Raw genomic sequence first — 20,627 nt, forward strand, 5'->3', positions numbered from 1 at the left:
AGGATGCCAAAGTACAAAGTATTTTCGTGTGATTTCGAAAACAAATTAAATAGGTTTCTATTGAGTCAAGATTCTAGGGAAAATGCGATCTTTGTTCCCTGCAAACAATGTAATCTATCGATACACAGTCTTGGTAATTTCTCTTAATTTCAACATTAAACTTTGTTTCGTAGTGCAATCAGAAATAATATAAAGATAATGCTGAGAGTGCTCTATAAAAAAAAACTATATTTCAGTGACAACCGAGAATGTGGTAATCGTTGATTGCGCTAAAATCTAGATTCTAGATAAAGCTTTTCTAGGCCACCCCTCACATATTTTTCGTATATGTCATTAAATTAAATGTTATTGTTATTAAGAACAAAGTGTAAACTTATTGAAGGTGACTCTTGATTTAGAAAACTTGGGTTCACAAGCTGACTAATGAGATATATATATAAACGCAATATGATCGGGGTTTCTAGTATATTACAGTTTTATAATAGAGCAAGTAATCGATACTTTGTTCATAACTTTTTATTGAGTAAAGAAATGTAGGCTTAATTTTATTGGTTCGACCATTAAGCAGGGAAAGCACCAGCACACATTGAAAACTTAGGAGACTACAATGTACAATATTTAAAATGCAAGTGGAATATGTGAAAATTAAAAGGGGAAGATTTAGGAGAGCATCTTGCGAATCATGTAGTTCAGGATGCCACCATTCTGGTAGTACGTAATATCCACCTCTGTGTCGAAGCGCAATGTAGTCTCAAAGACGTTGCCATCAGCCTAAAAAAAGTTTAATAGAATTAATAGGGTTATAAAAAGAACATTTTTTAATATACATACTTCAACTTGAACTGTCTGTCCCGGCTTTAAGCCACTTTCGGGTAGAGAAATGTTGTATGCTTCACGACCGTTCAACTTGAGAGTCTCAGCATTTTGGCCAGGCAAGAACTGCAGGGGAATAATTCCCATGCCGACCAAATTGGAGCGATGAATTCGCTCATATGACTCGGCAATAACTGCCTTCACACCCAGTAGGAAGGGACCCTTGGCAGCCCAATCCCGAGAACTGCCGCTGCCATAATCCTTGCCAACCACCAGGACCAGCGGAGTGCCCTCCTCACGGTAGCGCTCCGCAGCATCGAAAATGTCTAGCTCCTCCTGGCTGGGTATGTGCAATGTGCGTGGTCCGGTCTTTGGAACCAGTTTGTTCACCAATCGGATGTTGGCAAATGTACCGCGTGCCATGATGGCGTCATTACCACGACGCGAGCCATACGAATTGAACTCACGAGGTGTCAAATTGCGTCCAGAGAGGAAGCGAGCTGCCGGCGAGTTTCTGGCAATGGAACCAGCGGGTGAGATGTGATCTGTGGTCACCGAATCACCCAAGAAGAGAAGACAGCGCGCATTTTGAATGCTCTGCAGCTTGGGCAATGAACGTGTCATATTCTCAAAGAAAGGCGGACGCTTAATATAGGTAGAATCAGCGCTCCAGGGATACAGTTTGCCGTCGGAAACGGCCAAAGTTTGCCAATCCTGCGAACCCACTTCGATTTTGCCTATGAACATAGTTAAGATATTAAAAATTAATTGTTAAAATTATTTTATTAAGTACTACTTACTGTAGACCTCTTGGAACATGGCGGGAATGACGTGCTTGTTTTCCACATCTTGGATTTCGTTGCGCGATGGCCAAATATCGCGAAGGAACACATTCTGACCATTCGCATCCACGCCCAGTGGCTCCTTCTCAAAGTCAATATCCACACGTCCCGCAATGGCATAAGCAATGACCAGCAAAGGACTCGCCAGGTAGTTGGCACGTGTATTGGGATGAATACGACCCTCGAAGTTACGATTGCCCGACAACACGCCAGCACAGACCAATCCATTCTTCTCAATGGTGTTGACAACGTTCTCCTCTAGCGGACCGGAGTTGCCAATGCAAGTCATGCAGCCGTAGCCAACAACGTCGAATCCTAGTTTCTCCAAATAAGGTATGACACCAGACTCCTTCAGATAGTAGGTAACTACACCAGATCCAGGCGACAGGGATGTCTTGATGTAGGGCAAAATACTAAGTCCTTTTTCGACTGCATTCTTGGCCAGAAGCCCTGCACCGAGCATCACCGAGGGATTCGAAGTGTTGGTACAGGATGTAATTGCCGCAATTACCACAGATCCGTGCTGCAGCTTATAGGTCTTGCCATCATCCCATTGGAACTCGCCGCTGGCCGCTAAGGCGTCTGGTGCAATAGCGAATCCTTTAAAGCCCACCTAAAATATGGCAACAACAGAAAATGCTGATCACAAATTGGTCGTTCAATGACCCCGCAGTGTCTAAAACAATTTGTAGGTCAGTTTGCTTGCGGAAACGGCCGCGTGAGGCCCCAACGCTGAGTCCAAGCCAGGTCGGACCAGGCCCGTGTACAGAACTCGGCAAAGTCCAAAGAATTGCAACAACAACAAAAAAGAATGATTATATTCGGCCAGCCGATTATTTAATACCCTTGCAAGACCCTGTATTTAACTTTTAACCGATCGTTTCTATCAGATAAAGTGAATAAAGTATTTGGTCTCATTTAACAATTTATGAGATTGATTGAAATATCTCCAAAAAGAATGTTTTTCGTACTAAAGGTTACTTTTTAACCGATCGTTTCTCTGACAGCTATAAGATATAGTAATCATATGTGGCCTATACCGACCTATTTGCTACCTGGAGTAAATAGAAAGAGCTGTGCACAGTTTCATCCAGATAACTTTTAAGTTGAACCTAGTTTGCAATGAAAAGGACAGATATGGTAACATTGATCCTGCTGATCAAGAATTAATATATTTTATGGGTTCTGTTACACATTTGCTGACAAACTTCAAATACCACCCAAGGGCAAGGGTATAATAAATAAAGCACTTCACAATTTTAGAAATTCGGCATAAAAATATTGAATGTGCTAGAAAGAATATAAAGCGCATTCTCAGCGAATTTTGGTATTAACCAAAGACCGATCAGCGACCGCTGGAAACCTGATGCGTTGGCAGCGGCCATTGAACGGAAGGCAGCTTATAAGAGCTGCCCGGCCAAGAGCCAGGTTTCAGTTGAAGGTGTTACGTGCTGCATTTCAGTCTCGGCAATTGGCATTTCTCGATTACTCGATTTCTCCATCGAACATAAAGGAAACGAATTGAATTTATATCGAGTTATCTAAGGAAATAGTAGCCGTGATTTTACATTTGAAATTCTTACATATCACAGTTGCTGTTTCTTTTAGATAGCTCTTTTGTAAGCAGCCTAACAACGTTTGCGGTTACGGTTCTCGTATATTGATATTTAGTTTCAGTTACATATGTGAATTCGATTTCAATTTATGGGATACACCAAGTTCAGTTTTGTCAGATGTGCAAGCATCACTGGGCTTTGTTTATCTCATAAGAGTGAAATTTGTTCAACTTACCGGACTGGACAGGCAGGACTTGAAGTCCTCGGGCATGTTGGAGACGGAGACACGATCGTGGGGCCTCTTGGGACCCGAAACAGAGGTAACTACCGTTGACAGATCCAACGTGATGCTCTACAAAAGTAAGTTGACACGTCAGTGAAAAGTTATTTATGTTTTGTTCAGCTGTTAACCTGGGTGAACTTTGGATCTTGAGCCTCCTCGGAGTAATTGCGCAGTTGTTGCGTGGCCTTCAGATACTCCCGAATAATGTCGATCTTCTCCTCAGAGCGATCTGCAACAATACAAGGAATTCGATAAACTGCTTTTTATATTTATGCGCTTCCTTTACGTACTTGTTTTCTTCATGTAGCCCAGCGTGTTCTCGTCAATGGGGAAGTAGCCCACGGTGGCGCCATACTCGGGACACATGTTACTAATGGTGGCACGATCGGCAATGCTCAGCTCTGCCACGCCGGGTCCATAGAACTCCACAAATTTACCAACCACGCCCAATTGTCGCAAGTGCTTGGTAATTGTTAGCACAAGATCCGTGGAGGTGGCCAGGGAACTCAGCTTGCCGACCAGTTTGTAGCCAATGACTTCGGGCAACAGCATAGAGATGGATTGTCCCAACATCACAGCCTCAGCCTCAATGCCGCCCACACCCCAGCCCAGGACGCCCAAGCCGTTGATCATGGTGGTGTGGGAATCGGTGCCGACAACGCTATCGGGGTACAGAATCTTGCTGCCATCGCCAGCATCGCCTTCGAAGACCACGCGCGCCAGGTACTCCAAGTTCACTTGATGCACAATACCCGAGCCAGGTGGCACGATCAGCATGTTGTTGAAGGCACGGGCACCCCACTGCAATACAAGCATATAGAACATTTAAGTAACACATAAATCATATAATATTTAGATTGATGTTACCTTCAGGAACGTGAAGCGCTCCTTGTTGCGCTCAAACTCCAGATTCTGGTTCTTGGCCAGTGCATCCGAAGTGCGGGAAAAGTCCACCTGCACAGAGTGGTCAATGACCAAGTCGGCGGGACAGATGGGATTGATTTTTTCAGGATTGCCGCCCAGATCCAAAACAGCATCTCGCATCGCCGCAAAATCCACAACAGCAGGAACGCCCGTGAAGTCCTAGTATAAACAAAAGTAAATTATTGAATGAAATTAAATTATTATAGAGTATCTTATGGAATAAACCTGCAGAATGACGCGTGCTGGCTTAAAGGAGACCTCGACATCATTGGTGCCCTGCTTCAGGCCAGGCGTCCAGTCCAGAATGCTCTGTACATCCTTCTCCAGGATATGGAAGTTGTCGCAGTTCCTCACCGCCGACTCCAAGAGCACACGGATCGAGTATGGCAGCTGGTCTGTAAGCAAATGCGTTTCACTTTATGGCCAAGAGCTTCTCAAATAAAACACTTGTTGTTAGTTAAGTAAGTAAGTAAGTAAGTTAAGATAAGTAGCCGCTATCAGTGAGCAACTAAAAGCGGTATTAATGGGCATTTGCCTTCCTTTCAAGGTGTCTGTCTCACTTGCCCTTTGCAACTGCCTAGCAAAACTGAATAATTGTCACCTTGCCCAACCAAACTTGGAAACAGACGCAGTCACTAAAACACGCGCCGCACTTAAAAATATTCCGCAAGTGTACATAAGAATGCTTTAGTCGAGAGTGCCCGAATACAAGATACCCTAGACTAGACTTTTAGATATCCTAAAATTGCACAGCACATTTGATCTACTGCATTTATAGGTATGTTTGCTTTTGATTGCTTAATTCAGATATAATATCTGTAAAAAAATATATAAAATAAAATACTAAGCTTAAGTTTTAACATAATCCAACAAATCTGCGTTTAAGCTTTCTTCTTAACTCCTTTTTATTAAATGATAAATTTATTTAAAATGTATAGTTATGTATGACTAATGGGTCAAATAAGCTGGAAACCAAGCTCTTCTTCTTTCTTGAATAATAAATAACGATTAGGGTATCTCCCACGCCTTTTTTAATTGGTTATATACTTTGCACAAACTTATTATACCCTCAGCACAGGGTATCAAGAGATGCTACAACAAATACACTATTTGTATAGTTTGTTTAATGGAATCACACCACAAAATCGTCCGATATCAGCAGTTTGAATTTGTCTAGCTCATGCTGATAAGTGTCTTGATTAGCGTACAATATAATTCAGGCAGCTCTTATCAATGGACGCCGGCTTCGTCGCCGTCGTGTGCCAGACGAGCCTTACATTTAAACAACTAAAATTGATAACTTTCGCTTTCAACTAAGCGCGCAAGCAAATTTTAGAAAGCTGTAACTTAAATCATTACGCCCATATTGTTAAGTAAGTCACCTTGCCGTTGACACTGATTGGACTTGCAAATTAAAGCGATCGTCGCTGGGAAGGTGTGCTCAATTTGGGGTCAAACTTCAAGTCGTCGTTCTGTACAGTATACTGTAAGCTGCTTATGCTAAATTCACTCTGGATACTATTTAACACACCATATTTGCTACCACTCACCATATTTGCTATCAATGGACGCTAGATCAAAGTACTTGTAAACCGTTCCATCCTTGGTGAAGGATTTCTCAAACTGTGCAAACGGGTTTTCACCTGTAATTAATTGCATGAAATGTTTATTAATTATATAACAATGCAGGACTAGCTTAAAAGCTACAAGTGGGAACTTACCAGACATTTTGTTATGCTTGCGTTTTCAGAAGTGAAATTTTAACCTGAACTGCGGGCGTTTCGTTGTGAAATAGAGTTGTATCGCATTGTTCGGACTCTATTGAACTAAACCCTGAACTGAACGAACGAACTAAATCCCTGATTGTAGGTCATTTAGTTCAGTGAATAGATCACAAAACCGTTCGTTCAGGAACAATCCCAATCATATCGTTGGTTGATTCGAATTTTAATTTTCATCAAATTTATTAATTTTTTAATGAGTTTTTTGCGATTTTAAATTTGCAATTTTTGTCAGAAAACCATTGATTGATTTGATGATATCGATGCAGAGAAACGATACTTTGGATTATGCTGGGTACGTAGCTATCGATTATCGCTCATCTCTAATACGCTCATTGTCAACACGCGCACGTTGTTTGTATTTTTTGCTATTTTCTGTAATTTAAATTAAATATGGGTAAAACAGACACTGAAAGTGGTGCCAAAGATAAATTACGCGTGATGCAATGTAAATTTAATCCGCTCTCTCGCTGTGACGGCTCTGTAATGTACAGCCAAGGTAAGTACTTTGCAATTAACTCTGATAGAATGCCGGCTAAGGATCCATTTACATATACATATATATATATATAATAGGCGCTACAGTTGTCATTGCCGCCGTGCTGGGTCCCATCGAGGTGAAAACACAGAATCTGAGCATCGAGGGAAGCTACTTGGAGTGCAATTATCGCCCCAAGGCCGGCTTGCCACAGGTGAAGGAGCGCATTCGCGAAGCGGCCATAAAAGATGTGTTGGAATTGGCGCTGCTAAGCGAAACATACCCCAGGTCGAAAATGTCCGTACAGGTGCAGGAGCTAGAGGATCGTGGAAGCGTAAGTTTAACTAATACATATGCAGAAAGTCAAGTAATTGGATTTGGATTACAGATAGACGCTTGTGCATTGAATGCAGCCTGCTTGGCCATGTTAATTGGTGGCCTACCGTTGAAGTACAGCTTTGCGGCGGTTCACTGCATCATCAATGAGGAGGGCGAGTTTGTCTTGGATCCGGAACAGAACGAAACGACACGGCAACAGGCCAGCTTCACATTCGCCTTTGATTCCGTTGAGGGAAATCTGCTGTTGGTGCAAACAAAGGGCGCCTTTAAGATTGCCCAGTTCAATGATATCGAATGTATTTGCCGTGCTGCCAGTGCTGAAATCTTCGAGTTCTATCGCAGTAATATAGCCAAGTATCATGGCAGAAGTGCTGAAGAATCTGCGACGACTAAGGAAAGCCGTGGGATTCTGCCCATGGAAACGTGATGTCAAATACTTGGGTTTAAATAAAACTGTCTAATCACATTTATTCAGTAAGTCAACTTTTATTGATCCTATGATAATCGCCAATGCTGCTGTGATGCAGTGGCTTCCCCTTGAGAACCTGTGAGTTGGATTCCACAATGCGAGCGACCACAAAGTCACCCACATTAATGTCCTTCATATGCTCACTGCTCTGTGCCGTGGTCAAAGAGGCGACAGGAACAATGACCTTTATGTTGGCATCATTGCGTCCAAACCAATGGCTATCGGATCGCTTACTTTTGCCCTCGATTAAGATGAGCTGCTCCTGGCCCTCGAAGCGTTTGTGCAACTGCGTGGCGCCTTCTCGGAAAGCATGCACCATTCGAGTCAGCCGAGCAGTCTTGACGGCGGCAGGAACATCGTCCACATAGCGTCTGTGGGCTGTGGTCTTCTCGCGCATGCTGTAGGCGAACAGAAAGGCCACATTATAACGAACACTGTTGATCAGTGAGATGGTATCCTCGAACTCCTGCTCCGTTTCACCGCAAAAGCCGCAAATGAAGTCACTGGACAGACCGACATCCGGCAGTATTTGGCGAATGTGCGTCACAAGGTGCAAGTAAGCTTCTCTGGTGTAACCACGTCGCATCCTGGATAGCACCGCCGTGCTACCCGATTGAGCGGGCAGATGCAGTTGCTTGCAGACATTGGGATAGTCCCTGATGATGTGCAGTACCTCGTCGGAGAAGTCCTTGGGATGTGGCGATGTGAAACGTATGCGCATTTCTGGCACAGCTTCAGCCACGCTCTGCATCAGCACTGAGAAGGGCAGTCCACCCGTTTTGGGCTTATAAACCGTGCGAAATCCTGTCGCCATGCTACCCACTGCTTGGGATGCCTGTTCGGAGGTGCTTCTGTCTCTATATGAGTTTACGTTTTGGCCCAGCAGCGTCACCTCCTTGACGCCCTGCTCTTGCAGTGTCTGGACTTCACGTACAATGGACTCGAGAGGACGGGAACGCTCGCGACCTCTTGTAAAGGGTACAATGCAGTAGGAGCACATGTTGTCACAGCCGCGCATAATAGACACAAAGGCTGTTGGGGAATCCGAGTTTAGTCGCACCGGCATGACATCCGCATAGGTTTCGTCTAGGGAGAGCAGCACATTGATCGCCGAGTTGCCATAGTGTCGGGCAACGGCCAACAGTCTGGGTAGATCCTTATAACTATCGGGTCCCGCAATGACGTCCACACATTGCTCCTGGTCGAGGAGTTTCTCCTTCAATCGCTCCGCCATGCAGCCCAGTAGTGTCAATTGAAGCGGTTGCCTTTTGCCTCCCCGTCTCTCCTTCAATGCTCGCAGGTGTTTCAGGCGATTCCAGATCTTCTGCTCGGCACCATCACGCACGGCACAGGTCACCAGCATTATGACATCGGCATTGTCAATGTCCTGACTGCGCTGGTAACCATGCTCCTGCAATATGCTCCACACCACCTCCGTGTCGTTTGTGTTCATCTGACAGCCGTATACCTCGAAGTGCACCTTCCTTCCATGGCCATCGTAGTCTATTGAATTCAAATATGGTATATTACTCTCTGCAGCATTGTAATCGTCTTTTACATTCAGCTTTTGCTTGGTTTTCACACTAAAAAAGTCCTTTAGACCTGGTCCACGTACAATACGTTCCACAAATGTTTCACGTGCGCCGGATTTGTTTGTTGTTGCTGCTTGTGGATCAGTAGTAACGGGGTTTCCAGCACTCACTGTCGCAGCAGAGGCTGCAGCATTGCTCTGGTTACGCCAATTTTGTCGCAGACCTCTGCTGATCGTCTGCCAGTGCAGCTTCATGACAATTTAATACAAAAAATATATATTAATTGTCCATCAATTCTTTTGTTTAGGAATTATGTCACAGGCAGGGTAATAATGTGGGAATTTTATTTCATATCGATAAATCACCCCAAGTCTATCGCCCAACCGCCACAATCTGTTGACCGTTCGCAATCAAACAACCAATGGCTTGGCGCCAATGGCTTGGCTTTAAATAATAAAACGTTACAATTTTTAACAATTATTTTATTTAGCAACAAGATTTTAGTTATTTAAAAAATTTAAGCTCGAAATAAAATTAAATGAAGAGGATCATTAACTGTCCATTAGTTTTAATTATTGAATAGTTACTTTTATTTATTTATTTCACCATTGTTAATTAACAATTTCATTAATAATATGAAAATTGATTTTTAATAGCCACCGTAACAGCGTGTGTTATTTTGTCTCTGGCATATGTAAAAGGCCTTTTCAGTGCACAACCAGTTGTTCATTTGAAATTGTCCATCTCGCAGCCACAAGTGCATACAATGCTCAACACCAGGAACGTCGGGTTGTCCAGGTGACCAAGCGGTAAACGGTAGTGGTAATCCGTTTGTAACAGATATAAAATGATGGTTTATGACAAGATCATTTCCTGAAATCCAAAACCAAGCGTTTCCATCATATCCCTGGCCCTTCAGATACGATGATATTGCATCCATCTCCTCGGCGGATTCGATTAAGGCCAAGTCTCCTCCAAATCGACGACACAAGTGTAAGGAATCGAACCAAGTGACCTTCGATTTGCCTATGATGTAGTACTTTTTCCCAATCCTTAAATACGTTTGAGTCTCAGAAACGGCACAAGTTACTGTTTTAAGAATTTAAATATATATTTTCTTAATATGTAAACACTTTTATTGTATCTCGTACCGTCCAGAGTAGGGATATGTGGAACAGCAATGTCTGCAGTCAATACACTGAACAGACAGGTTGCGAAAATAAAGCTCAGAAAGTATTTCATTCTTTGTTGTGGACTGGCAACAAGCTAATGTGAAAAACAAAGCAAGACAGAATGCATTTTATAGTAAATTTAAGTATCAATTACCAATTTGACATTGATGGATACGTAAAAGTTCATATTCAATGAATAAATAGTGCATATGATGACTGCTTTAATGCATTATTGCATTCATTGTCTATTTGACCTAGTCGACACGACCAAACCGACAGTACTTTTGCTTTTTATCAATTTAATTTTCTTATTAAGACAGATAATAACGAGTGCACCACAAAAATCTGTCTTGCAGCAGAAATGGACTAAACAAATTAAAAAGAGAACGCTTTAATCTTGATAAATTTGTTTGATAATATCTAGTAAGTTTAAATACACTGCTTTAATCAATGTAAAGATCATTAATGATTTAATCATAATGGAAAAATTTATCGCGTTATAATTGTAGCGTACTAAATTACAATTAAGTAAAAAAAAAAACAATTGCATATATTTCAAAATGCCAACTAACAATTGAAAGCTAGAATATTATATTTCAGTTTAAAATAAATTGATTTTGAATATAAAGCTGCATTTAGCAAATTATAGAAGTTTGTCTAGGTGCAAGTCGAAAATCACATTAGATGCAACCTCAAATCGACTAGAATTGTTATAAGTTGTAAACATAGTGCTGGTAATATAATATATTTAATAAATACAAACTAAACACATTATTTTTTTTAAATGTTATTATTTTTTCATAAAGTTAAAGCCAAACGAAAGTTGTCTTTGTGATCCTGAAAATGTCTTTATTTAAAAGATTTATATTCAAAGTTGACAAATTATTGTTCCAAAAGTTAATAAACATTTTTCCTCCAAACGAACCGAAAATTCAGATAGCTATACGCAGAATTTATATAATTCGCAAAATTGTGCTTAAATATAAATTCAATTTAAAGTCAAAACACACACTGTATTTCCGAGATTTGCTGTAAGTTATTCAGAATTGAATAACACGTTTCCTTTTTAAGGAGCTGAAGAACGCAGATCGATGACATTCCTATAAGAATCGTCAGAGCAGCGAGTGTCATTCTGTCTCTGGCATATGTAAAAGGCTTTTTCAGTGCACATCCAGTTGTTCATTCGGAATTCACCATCTCTGAGCCACAAATGCATACAGTGCTCCACGCCAGGAAAATCTGGTTGTCCAGCTGACCAAGAGGTGAATGGCAATGGCAATCCATTTGTCACAGATATAAAATGATGATTAACGACAAGATCGTTTCCTGCAGTCCAAAACCAAGCGTTTCCATCATTTCCCTGACTCTTGAGATACGATGATAGTGCATTCATTTCCTCAGCTGATTCGATTGAGACCAAGTCGCCTCCAAATCGACGACACAAGTGCAAGGAATCGAACCAACTGACCTTTGATTTTACTATAAGGTAATACTTATGTCCAATCCTTTGAAAAGTTTTTGACTCGGAAACAACACAGGTAACTTGATGAGAAGGACAAATTTTATAAGTTAGACGTATTCCAGAATCTCTTTAATTCTTATCTTACCATCGAGATTGGGTTTGTATGGATAAAGAAATTCATTTGCTACTGCAAAGCACAGACACAATGAGAGTGCCAATGTTATAGACAGAAAGTATTTCATTCTGGATCGAAAATCAAACGAGGACTGGCAACAAGCAAATGTTTATAGCGAGAAATGACTTTCTGTGTTTTATAGTAAATTTAAGTATTCATTCACGATTTGACATTGCAGCATATATAAGTGTTCTAGTCAAGAGGGCTTGACTGCTATATACCCTGTATACCCAAGGTATAATATATATATTATATATAATAAGGTTCACTGTTAAAAAAAGTTTCGTTCTCTACACATTTTATTGAAGAAAATTCGAAGTTTTAAGACAATTAATAATAAATATATGAAGCTTAAAAATGTCGTCTAAAATTTCTTTTAAATAGTAATTAAGCTAGTAATTTATCTAGCTTTTAAATAAACTCTATATATTTATACAAAAATAATAATTAAAAAATACAAATTTTTAAGACTATTTCGAAATTTATATTTTTTTTATCAGTGTTGACAATTCTACAAAGCCATAGTACCCCTTTTTCCTTTCAAATTAACAATTCCACGGGCATACATTAATGATTTGAATTCATTAACTACGAGTATTTGACCTATTTGTTTATTTTGCTTAAGTAGCTTTGCGATGAAAAGACATTATTTATGCTGACATTTGAAAACATATTAAAAATCCGATTGCTCTTTTCATTTAAGTATTTCCGATATTTTACACTATGGTATATCATTTTTGATCGTTATAACAAATCTTGTAGGTCTTTTAATCTGCCAACTTCTTTGAATAATTAAAATTAGATTTTGTGTTTGGTTTAAAATTTAACCGTTTTTAGTTCTTTTAATAACATGAAAGAGAATATATAATAATAAACTCACATACAAGTCTAGAACACACTATACGAAAATCGTGTTGATGTAAATATGTGAACATTAAGATCAATTAATAAGCACGCTTTCAGTTTAGCTTGACTTCATGATTATCTTTATTTGCCTTATTATTACATTCTTCTTTGCATGTTAATTGTTAGCAATAAGATAGTACCTAACAATACATATTCAAATGTGAATAAGTATTGCTCCGAACGTCTAAACGACAGTTTTCATAGCAACGATTATTTTTCGGTCCCTGGCAGTGTACGTTCAAAGTTGAATAGACATTGCTCAGAAAGGTTATACAGCAGCCTGAAGAGCAGTCATATGCTATATCCATTGTTGAATATACTTTGCTCTGAAAGTTTATACAGTTTCCCTGCACTTCAGAGGAGCGTGTGTAATTCTGTTTCTGACCAATCCTTTCAAAAATTGTAGGCTCGGAATCAACACAGGTAGCTAGGTGGAAAGTTGAAAACAAATATATATATATATATATAAATTAAATAACATATTCCAGAGACAGTTTAATTATATTTACCATTGAGATTAGGGTTGCATGGAGAGCGAATGTCCCTTGCATCTGCAAAGCACATACACAACAAGAGTGCCGATGTGATACACAGAAATTTTTTCATTTTGAAACGAAGATTTAACGAGGACTGGCAAGAAGCAATTGTAGGAACGAACAATGAAATTCTGCGTTTTATAGTGAATTTAAGTGTTAATTCGTGACTTGACAATGATGATGATTAATGAGTGTACCCTGTACCGAGCTCAGATCTACAATAATTAGTTTTCCTCTGTCTCCTTTGCTTGCAGTTCGATATTTAGTCGGACTTGTTATCTTGTACGTACTTAATAGAGCTTACAGAATAAAAATTGTTTCTTTCAGACAACGATAGACTCAGCATTCTAATAAGAAATAGGTAAATTATTTAGTACATAACTCAGCTGCTAAACGAATTTAATTGGAAAAAGGGTGAGCAGCTTCTTTGTAGATAAAAATTACTTTTTGCGCAGTGCCCACGTATTTTATTGACTATTACATATGGAAGTTTGATAAAGATATGAGATGTAAAATTTTCACAAATCGCCAAAATGTAAGCGGAAAATCCTTATTTTACCAGTAAAATTTTAAATGAAAAAATTTAAAGGCAGGCCTAAAAGCAATCACACATTTTCAACGATATATAAAACATACCTGTAGCTTCTATGATTTTAAAACTTTTGAGATCTCATTTTTAGCGGGATTTTGCGTTTTCAAGCAAAACCAGCGGTTTTTTTTTTTCAAAAAGTCGTGGAACAAACATTTCTAGATTTTCGAAAAGGAATAAATCTCCATCAATACATCTAATGTTTTCTAGCGCTTTGATGCAAACAGACAAACAAACTGACTTGTCACTTAATTTTGAGAAGTCCACTAAAAATTTCAAATAGTTGTCAGATTTGGGTGATCGAGGTATCAATCAACGCGTATTATTGATAAAAAATCTTTAAAAATAAAATGTTTTACCAAAAGGACCCAACGGCCCCATTAGCTGAATAATTTAAATTTTTCCCCTCCCACTTACTTCCCCTTATCTCAAGAACCAGGTTAGTTAGCAAATTTTCAAACAAACCTTTCGATCAGTATATAACTCTATTTGCTTTCGACACTAGCGCGGACTACCGTGATAAATGTTGTACAATAAGATCAATTAATTAGCACGCCTTCTATCAATTAAGACTTCATGATTATCTGTATTTGCCTTTATATTCTATTTTATGTTACTTCATTCTAGATTGCATTTTTAATGTTACAGGTTTTTAGATAATACCTAACAATAGATATTTAAAGTTGTATAAGTATTGCTCCGAAAGTCTATCCGGCAGTTTTCGTTGCAGCCATTTCGTCTCTGGTCTGATGACCCGCAGTGTATATCCAAAGTTGAATAAACATTGCTCTCATTGACTATACAGCAGTCTGTCGAGCTATATGTTCCCATGTTGTAGTCCCTTTTCTCAATCTTTGGAGAAGTTGTAGGCTCGGAATCCACACAGGTGGCTAGGGGAAAGATAAAAAAAAAATATATATATATATATATAATAAATAATAACATATTCTAGAGTCACTTTAATTATATTTTACCATTGAGATTAGGGTTGCATGGGAAGCGAATGTCCCTTGCATCTGCAAAGCACATACACAACAAGAGTGCCGATGTGATACACAGAAATTTTTTCATTTTGAAACGAAGATTTAACGAGGACTGGCAAGAAGCAATTGTAGGAACGAACAATAATATTCTGCGTTTTATAGTAAATTTAAGTGTTTATTCGCGATTTGACAATGATGATGATTGATGAGTGTACCCTGTACCGAGCTCAGATCTACAATAATTAGTATTCTCCTGCCTCTGTCTCCTCTGCTTGCAGTCCGATATTCAGGTGAACTTGTTATCTTATATGTACTTAATAGGGTTCATCGATCAAAAACTGTTGGTTTCAGACAAAATCTTTATATGAAAATTAGTCTTAGTCTTAGTCTAAAGAAAATAAACCTATTAAACCTATTAACCTATTAAACCTATCGTCTAAAAAATGCATTGGGAAGCAAAATATCTTACAAACAATAAAGTATAATGTCTTGACTGTAAGAACACTTACTTATATTTTACAAATAAAATACTTTTTTCTTAATCAGTGTTGGAGATGCCATTTGGACAAAATCTATAGTACCATTTACTATTCAAAATTTTATATTCCAAATGGTTACGTTAATGAAGTGAATTCTTTACACACGAATTTTTTACCTATTCGACCGTTTTGCTTTAGTAAGTCTCTTTGCGATGAAAATCTATTATTAATATATCCATCAACATTTCCTTAAGGAAATCTCCGCTCAGCTCGAAAATATATTTGTTTGAATTAATTCAGAAAGCCGCAATAGAGGGCGAAAAATGTTAGTACCCTTTGTAGACAAAAGGTTAGAGCTCAACTATGTAGTACAAACTAAAGCCGATAGATGTCACGTTGTAAAAGGAAAAAGGAAAGTTATTTAGTACAAAATTTAACCGCTTAACGGTACTCCGCCACAATGGAATTGGAGCACCTGATAATACATAACATGGTCGTTTTATGGAAAAAGAATAAAGCTAGTAGAAAATCTATTAACCGAAACCAACTGTTTAATTTGTAGAACCGAAACTGGAACCGCAACTTAAATATTTTTTTTTCAAGAACCGGTACCTCTTCTGTTCACTTTTCCAAAAATAATATTAAATTTATATTTTTATAAAATATCAAATTGTAACTTGTAAAGTTTCTAAGGCCAAAAGGCGAGACAACTTTTTCTATTCTTTTCTATTCCAAAAATTTTCAATTCCAAGTCTTACGTTAATGATATGAGTTTATTTCCCACGAATACTCATTTGTTCGATGTGCTTAAGTAAGTAGCTTCGCGATAAAAATACATCATTTACACATACTACAAATTTTAGACCCATTTTTTAAATGTCTAGTTAAAGGGCTTAACAAATATTGAAAGAATCTAATCGCATAGAATCTAATGTCCAATTTGAAAATATATCTTTTGTCAAAGTTTTCTGGACGACTCAAAGTTTTTTTTTTTCAATAAAGTACTTTGGGTACACTATAAAAACAAATGCCGATAGGTGTCGCAGTCTATTAAGAAATGGGGAAATTATTTAGTTCATGCTTTAGCCGGAAAAAATCAACAAAAAAATAATAAAGTTAGTACAAAAGAAATAAACTAGATGGAGTTTTTCAGATGTCAGTTAATGTGTGTCAGTTATCAGCACGTTAATGCCTACACTTTGTGTAGTACACGTAATTAACATATATCTTTATATTTAATAATAAAATAAGCACAAGATTTGAATTTACTAATGTGTTATTTATGCTCATATTTCTATTTTTTACCTATTCTTTTTCATATTACATCTAGTTAATTGGTGGTAAACGATTTAAAAGAATTTTAGGTTAGGGTATTTTTAGTGTTTAAATGTGTCTAAAAAGCCTCTCAAAAATCTGAAAGTATTTATTAGCCCATAAAGTAGAAAACACGAATTATATGTAATGTTGAAATATACTCAAACAACCGCATATTTGGGGGTCAGAAATTACTCGGCCTCATTACGAGCTTATCGTGGTCGAGTTAATAATGCACAGAGCAGTCAAAGTGGCCAAAGGATGCTGACGATACTGCTGCACATTCGTTTAGGCCAAGTGCAGTTTGTTGACGTTTTGTGGCTTTGTGGGCCAATAACTGAATAATTGCTTTTACTTGTTCTTAATGCCAGAGCGGTTAGATTAAAATATACTTAGTGTGAAGCATGTAAGTGGGATTTCAATTATGGGCAGGTGATGGGATATGGGCGTGGCGTCTGGCATATTTGTAAACACTTACAAGCACAAATATTTTAATGAAAATGAAATGAAAATTCCACTTTTGGCCAAAAGAATTTCGTAATTACAGCGTAAAAATGCGGTAATTAAATTCATGAAGTTTTTGGCTCGGCGCAGCGAAGCGTTTTCCCATTTTCGGTTCTAGAGCTACCAGAGTTCCAACATCCCAAAATAACTGTAAGTGGGTCCCTTCGAGTGTGTGTGTGTGTGTGTGTGTGTATTTTGACCGCCTTGTTGGTTAAACATTTTCTTGTATTTTGTCGGCACTTTTCCGCCAAAGTTATTTTCGCATGAGTTTCGCTTCTGGCCGCTATAAATCTTAGTGCTGAAGTTTCACTGCTCCAAGAAGGCGGGATTTGCTGCTGTGTGGATGAGGATCTAAATGTTAGTGTGAATGTGACTGTGAATGTGAATGTAAGTGGAGCCAAGCAGCTTAAGCTTATGTCGTCTAGATTCCTTCTATGTCGGAAAAGACGTAAATTTTAAAAAGCTTGTCAATAATTCAGTTTTCCATTTCGAATACATATATTTATTATAGCTGAAGCAATTAATCCGACAATTCTACGCCTCAACACGCACTAGATTTGTTGAGAACTTGAGCTTATATAATATCCAACCAAATCAGACAATTTAATTACTGGTGACTATAGAGTCTGTTGCAGTTTTTGGTGTAATACTTAATCTTATTTTTTTTATACTTTTTAAAGTATTCCTTTATATTAAATTGTAATTGAAATTTCGTTTTCAAAGTCACAGTTTTTGGGTCGACAAACTGTCTGCCAATTGGCTTACCGCGAAACTTTCAACCTGAAAGCCAAGAACGTCAGACTACCCCCCGCTTTCTGTTCCTCCTCCTGCTATCAGCCAACCAGAAACGGTACTTTTAGGCGCCATAACGTGGGCACACGCATAATGATCCCCTGAATGGCTCAATGCGTAGCCGTGGCCTTAAAAAGCATCCAAAGTTTGCTTACAGATTTCCATTTTTCGAAAAGCCATTTGCCCCAACCACCAAACCTTCTTTTAGAGTCAGTCAGGACAGTGTCGAATGGGGGGATGCCCTGTTGCGTTATACAACACTGAGTTCGCCAGGGGTTGGGGAAAGGGTGGGGTTGGCTGCACAGCGGTGTTAACGGCACTGCTGAGAGTAATTCGCTACCCAAAACAAAGCAATGGGAAAAAAGTAACCCAAAGTTAATAGAAAATGTTTTGCTGTCGTCGTCGTCGTCGTCGTCGTGCTCGTTGTCGTTAAATTGAAATTGTCGCGCAAATAAAAATTTGCATATTTTAGCATTGATTTTGTTGGCCCGCCTTTAGTGGCTGCGATGAGCCATGAGACTGTGGGTCCCATTGCGAGGCCCTTGGGATACGCGTCGTATGCGCAATGTTTGAATGCAGTCAATAAATTGTCGGAAAATCGCAAAAATTGCGCAAATTAATTACAGGACAGTGCATATAGCACACAAAAGCTATGTCCAGACACTAAACTAAGCTATGAACTTAAAGAGAGATAGAGAGATGAAAAGAGAGAGAGAGAGAGCATGTTGCGCTGAGGTCTCATTACTGGCTGCCAGTTCCAGTTGCTGTCTATAGTAAATCCTGACGCTGTCACAATAAAATCCACTCAAGCTAAACATACGTCAGCAGCGATGAGAACGAGAACGAGGCCGAGCCGTAGACCGAGCCGGAGACCAAGAATGGAACTCATCCTAAACCAAGTTGAGCCCAACTCCAAGGCAAGTTGCACAAATTTATGCGCTGGTCAGGATGAGCATGGAAAAAACGGTGTCCCTGTCAGTGACTCGAAGGCGCAGGGTGTAATACAAAACGGCTCATTGATTTATTTACGAGCTCGACTGATGTGACTCAGCCTATCCCATCTCCACTGTCGCAACAGTGGGCGTGGCAGAGCATAAAGAGACTACAATGCACCAAAGAACCATATGAAAATGATATAATTTATTTGACAAATCTTTTGTATTAATAAAACATTTTAAAATTAATATCTTTAAATATACAATTATTTTTCAAGTAATCAAACAGTGAAAAAAACGGTTCAAATTCGGTTACGGTACGTTCCAAAAAACTATTTTGGTAAAAGGTTCTATTTCGGTTTTTTCCTTTCTGTTCCGGTAGCAGTTCCGGTACAGTCTGTTTGAAATTAGACAGACCTTTGACCTAGCAACTATACAAGTCAAAAAATGTGTCCAAAGTAAAAGTAATAATAAAATTATAATATTATTTTGGTTAAGGTTTCTGCTGAGGTTCTTAAAATAAAACGTTTGGTTTCGTTATACGTTTCTTTTTTTAATCTGTTCAATTTAGTATAAAATTTGCTTTAATATTTAGAATAAAAGTATGATTTTGTTTATTAGTTCCACTGTGCAATGGTCCACATGGTGCAAAACTGGACATGACCTCCTCATCTCAATCCCATGCCCATTCCCATTCCCATTCTCATTCAGAATTTCATTCTCGCCATCTTTGCTGTGCATTGTGACTTACATAAAGTGTACTCGACTTGTTCGTAGAGTCATTTAAATGCCAAGGACCGTAGATCTTTTAGAGCAATGGCATTTGACACTCAATAAGCCTGGTGAAGAGCGAAAGGAGCTTCAATATTTATGCTGAGCTGTGATCAGCTTTAAAGATTGTGTATTTCGTCGTTTTGTGTCGTCTCTTCGCGTCGTTTGCTGGTAATTTTCATTGTCACGTGGCGGTAATTACCGGTGTCGGCAGACACACACCCACCACACACACACACACACGCACACAAGCAGACATGGATTTGAACTGCACGCCAGTCAACACTCGCTGGCTCAGCGGGCTCCACAGGCTCTGCATGTCCTTGCATGTCCCTGCAGGTTCCCGCGTGCTGTGTCGCGTCGCGACGCGTTTTACAATTTCAATTCATTGAATTTTAACGGCGCCTACAACAAAAACGCAGTCACGTTTGTTGCATGCCACCACAGCTCCGCTACCTCATCCTCTCCTTCTCCCTCTCCCTATTCCTGTAACTGCCCCATGCGTCTGCCCCACGTGGCCAGTGTTAACCAAAGTCTGTAAAACGTTGTGTGCAACATTTGGCCGAGTGTTGCTGCTGCTTCCTGCTGACTGCCAATTGGCAACTGGCAACTGGCAACTGGCAGACTGGCTCAGACTGCAGGCGGCCTTTGTCAATAACCATTGTCCATTATCCATTGAAGTCTGGAGTCTGAGTGTCCCTGATATTAAAACGTGTTTTATCACGCGCCGCCATTTCGCGGCCGGGTATTCATTCCAATTGCGGCCAGATTGCACTTTTCAAGTGCCTGTTAATGCACTTGCATTGTGTGTGTGTGTGTGTGTGTGTGTTTGTGTGTTGGCCAAGTTAAAGCTGCCATTTTCTAACAGCAATTCAAATTACGAAAAACGAGCTGAAAGTGTCACCAAAAAACGGAAAGGGTTGATGAGTAAACTGTGCATTCCATTTCAAAAGCAGAAGCTCGAGCAGCAGCAGCTGTTGTTTGTCCTTTGC

The 20,627-nt window shown here is 39.2% G+C and overlaps 5 protein-coding genes and 2 long non-coding RNA genes across 8 annotated transcripts; 2 read left to right on the plus strand and 5 right to left on the minus strand.

The window, feature by feature from the left end:
• Nucleotides 1–498: 498 nt before the first annotated feature.
• Nucleotides 499–6,229, minus strand: LOC117789437 (cytoplasmic aconitate hydratase). Its single transcript, XM_034628466.1, has 10 exons — nucleotides 6,140–6,229; nucleotides 5,969–6,061; nucleotides 4,644–4,813; nucleotides 4,362–4,577; nucleotides 3,785–4,295; nucleotides 3,623–3,723; nucleotides 3,447–3,563; nucleotides 1,614–2,268; nucleotides 832–1,550; nucleotides 499–771 (listed from the first exon to the last, which is right to left on the minus strand). Exons 1-10 carry the CDS (start codon nucleotides 6,144–6,146, stop codon nucleotides 661–663), a joined length of 2,700 nt encoding a protein of 899 aa, XP_034484357.1. The 5' UTR covers nucleotides 6,147–6,229; the 3' UTR covers nucleotides 499–660.
• LOC117789448 lies at nucleotides 4,718–5,292 on the plus strand. Its single transcript, XR_004617909.1, has 2 exons — nucleotides 4,718–4,883; nucleotides 4,966–5,292. It is a non-coding gene; the product is annotated as an uncharacterized LOC117789448 (long non-coding RNA).
• Nucleotides 6,230–6,472: 243 nt separating the features above from the next.
• LOC117791248 (exosome complex component RRP46) lies at nucleotides 6,473–7,494 on the plus strand. Of its 2 annotated transcripts, XM_034630951.1 has the most exons (4): nucleotides 6,473–6,494; nucleotides 6,606–6,698; nucleotides 6,776–7,011; nucleotides 7,066–7,494. In XM_034630951.1, exons 1-4 carry the CDS (start codon nucleotides 6,488–6,490, stop codon nucleotides 7,441–7,443), a joined length of 714 nt encoding a protein of 237 aa, XP_034486842.1. In that variant the 5' UTR covers nucleotides 6,473–6,487; the 3' UTR covers nucleotides 7,444–7,494. The 2 variants fall into 2 exon arrangements, with proteins under 2 accessions (XP_034486842.1, XP_034486841.1); XM_034630950.1 differs by lacking the exon at nucleotides 6,473–6,494 and having other exon boundaries at nucleotides 6,534–6,698.
• Nucleotides 7,459–9,440, minus strand: LOC117791247 (CDK5RAP1-like protein). Its single transcript, XM_034630949.1, has one exon. The coding sequence runs from the start codon at nucleotides 9,269–9,271 to the stop codon at nucleotides 7,496–7,498; it is 1,776 nt and encodes a 591-aa protein (XP_034486840.1). The 5' UTR covers nucleotides 9,272–9,440; the 3' UTR covers nucleotides 7,459–7,495.
• A 157-nt stretch (nucleotides 9,441–9,597) lies between these two features.
• Nucleotides 9,598–10,284, minus strand: LOC117790868 (C-type lectin 37Db-like). The gene is made up of 2 exons (XM_034630475.1): nucleotides 10,169–10,284; nucleotides 9,598–10,106 (listed from the first exon to the last, which is right to left on the minus strand). The coding sequence occupies exons 1-2, from the start codon at nucleotides 10,257–10,259 to the stop codon at nucleotides 9,667–9,669; spliced, it is 531 nt and encodes a 176-aa protein (XP_034486366.1). The 5' UTR covers nucleotides 10,260–10,284; the 3' UTR covers nucleotides 9,598–9,666.
• Nucleotides 10,285–11,123: 839 nt separating this feature from the next.
• LOC117790650 (C-type lectin 37Db-like) lies at nucleotides 11,124–11,926 on the minus strand. Its single transcript, XM_034630151.1, has 2 exons — nucleotides 11,797–11,926; nucleotides 11,124–11,731 (listed from the first exon to the last, which is right to left on the minus strand). The coding sequence occupies exons 1-2, from the start codon at nucleotides 11,891–11,893 to the stop codon at nucleotides 11,256–11,258; spliced, it is 573 nt and encodes a 190-aa protein (XP_034486042.1). The 5' UTR covers nucleotides 11,894–11,926; the 3' UTR covers nucleotides 11,124–11,255.
• Nucleotides 11,927–13,117: 1,191 nt separating this feature from the next.
• LOC117791587 lies at nucleotides 13,118–13,350 on the minus strand. Its single transcript, XR_004618075.1, has 2 exons — nucleotides 13,242–13,350; nucleotides 13,118–13,159 (listed from the first exon to the last, which is right to left on the minus strand). It is a non-coding gene; the product is annotated as an uncharacterized LOC117791587 (long non-coding RNA).
• Nucleotides 13,351–20,627: the final 7,277 nt, after the last annotated feature.

This window comes from Drosophila innubila, assembly GCF_004354385.1.
Source record: "Drosophila innubila isolate TH190305 chromosome 3R unlocalized genomic scaffold, UK_Dinn_1.0 2_E_3R, whole genome shotgun sequence".
NCBI lineage: Eukaryota > Metazoa > Arthropoda > Insecta > Diptera > Drosophilidae > Drosophila > Drosophila innubila.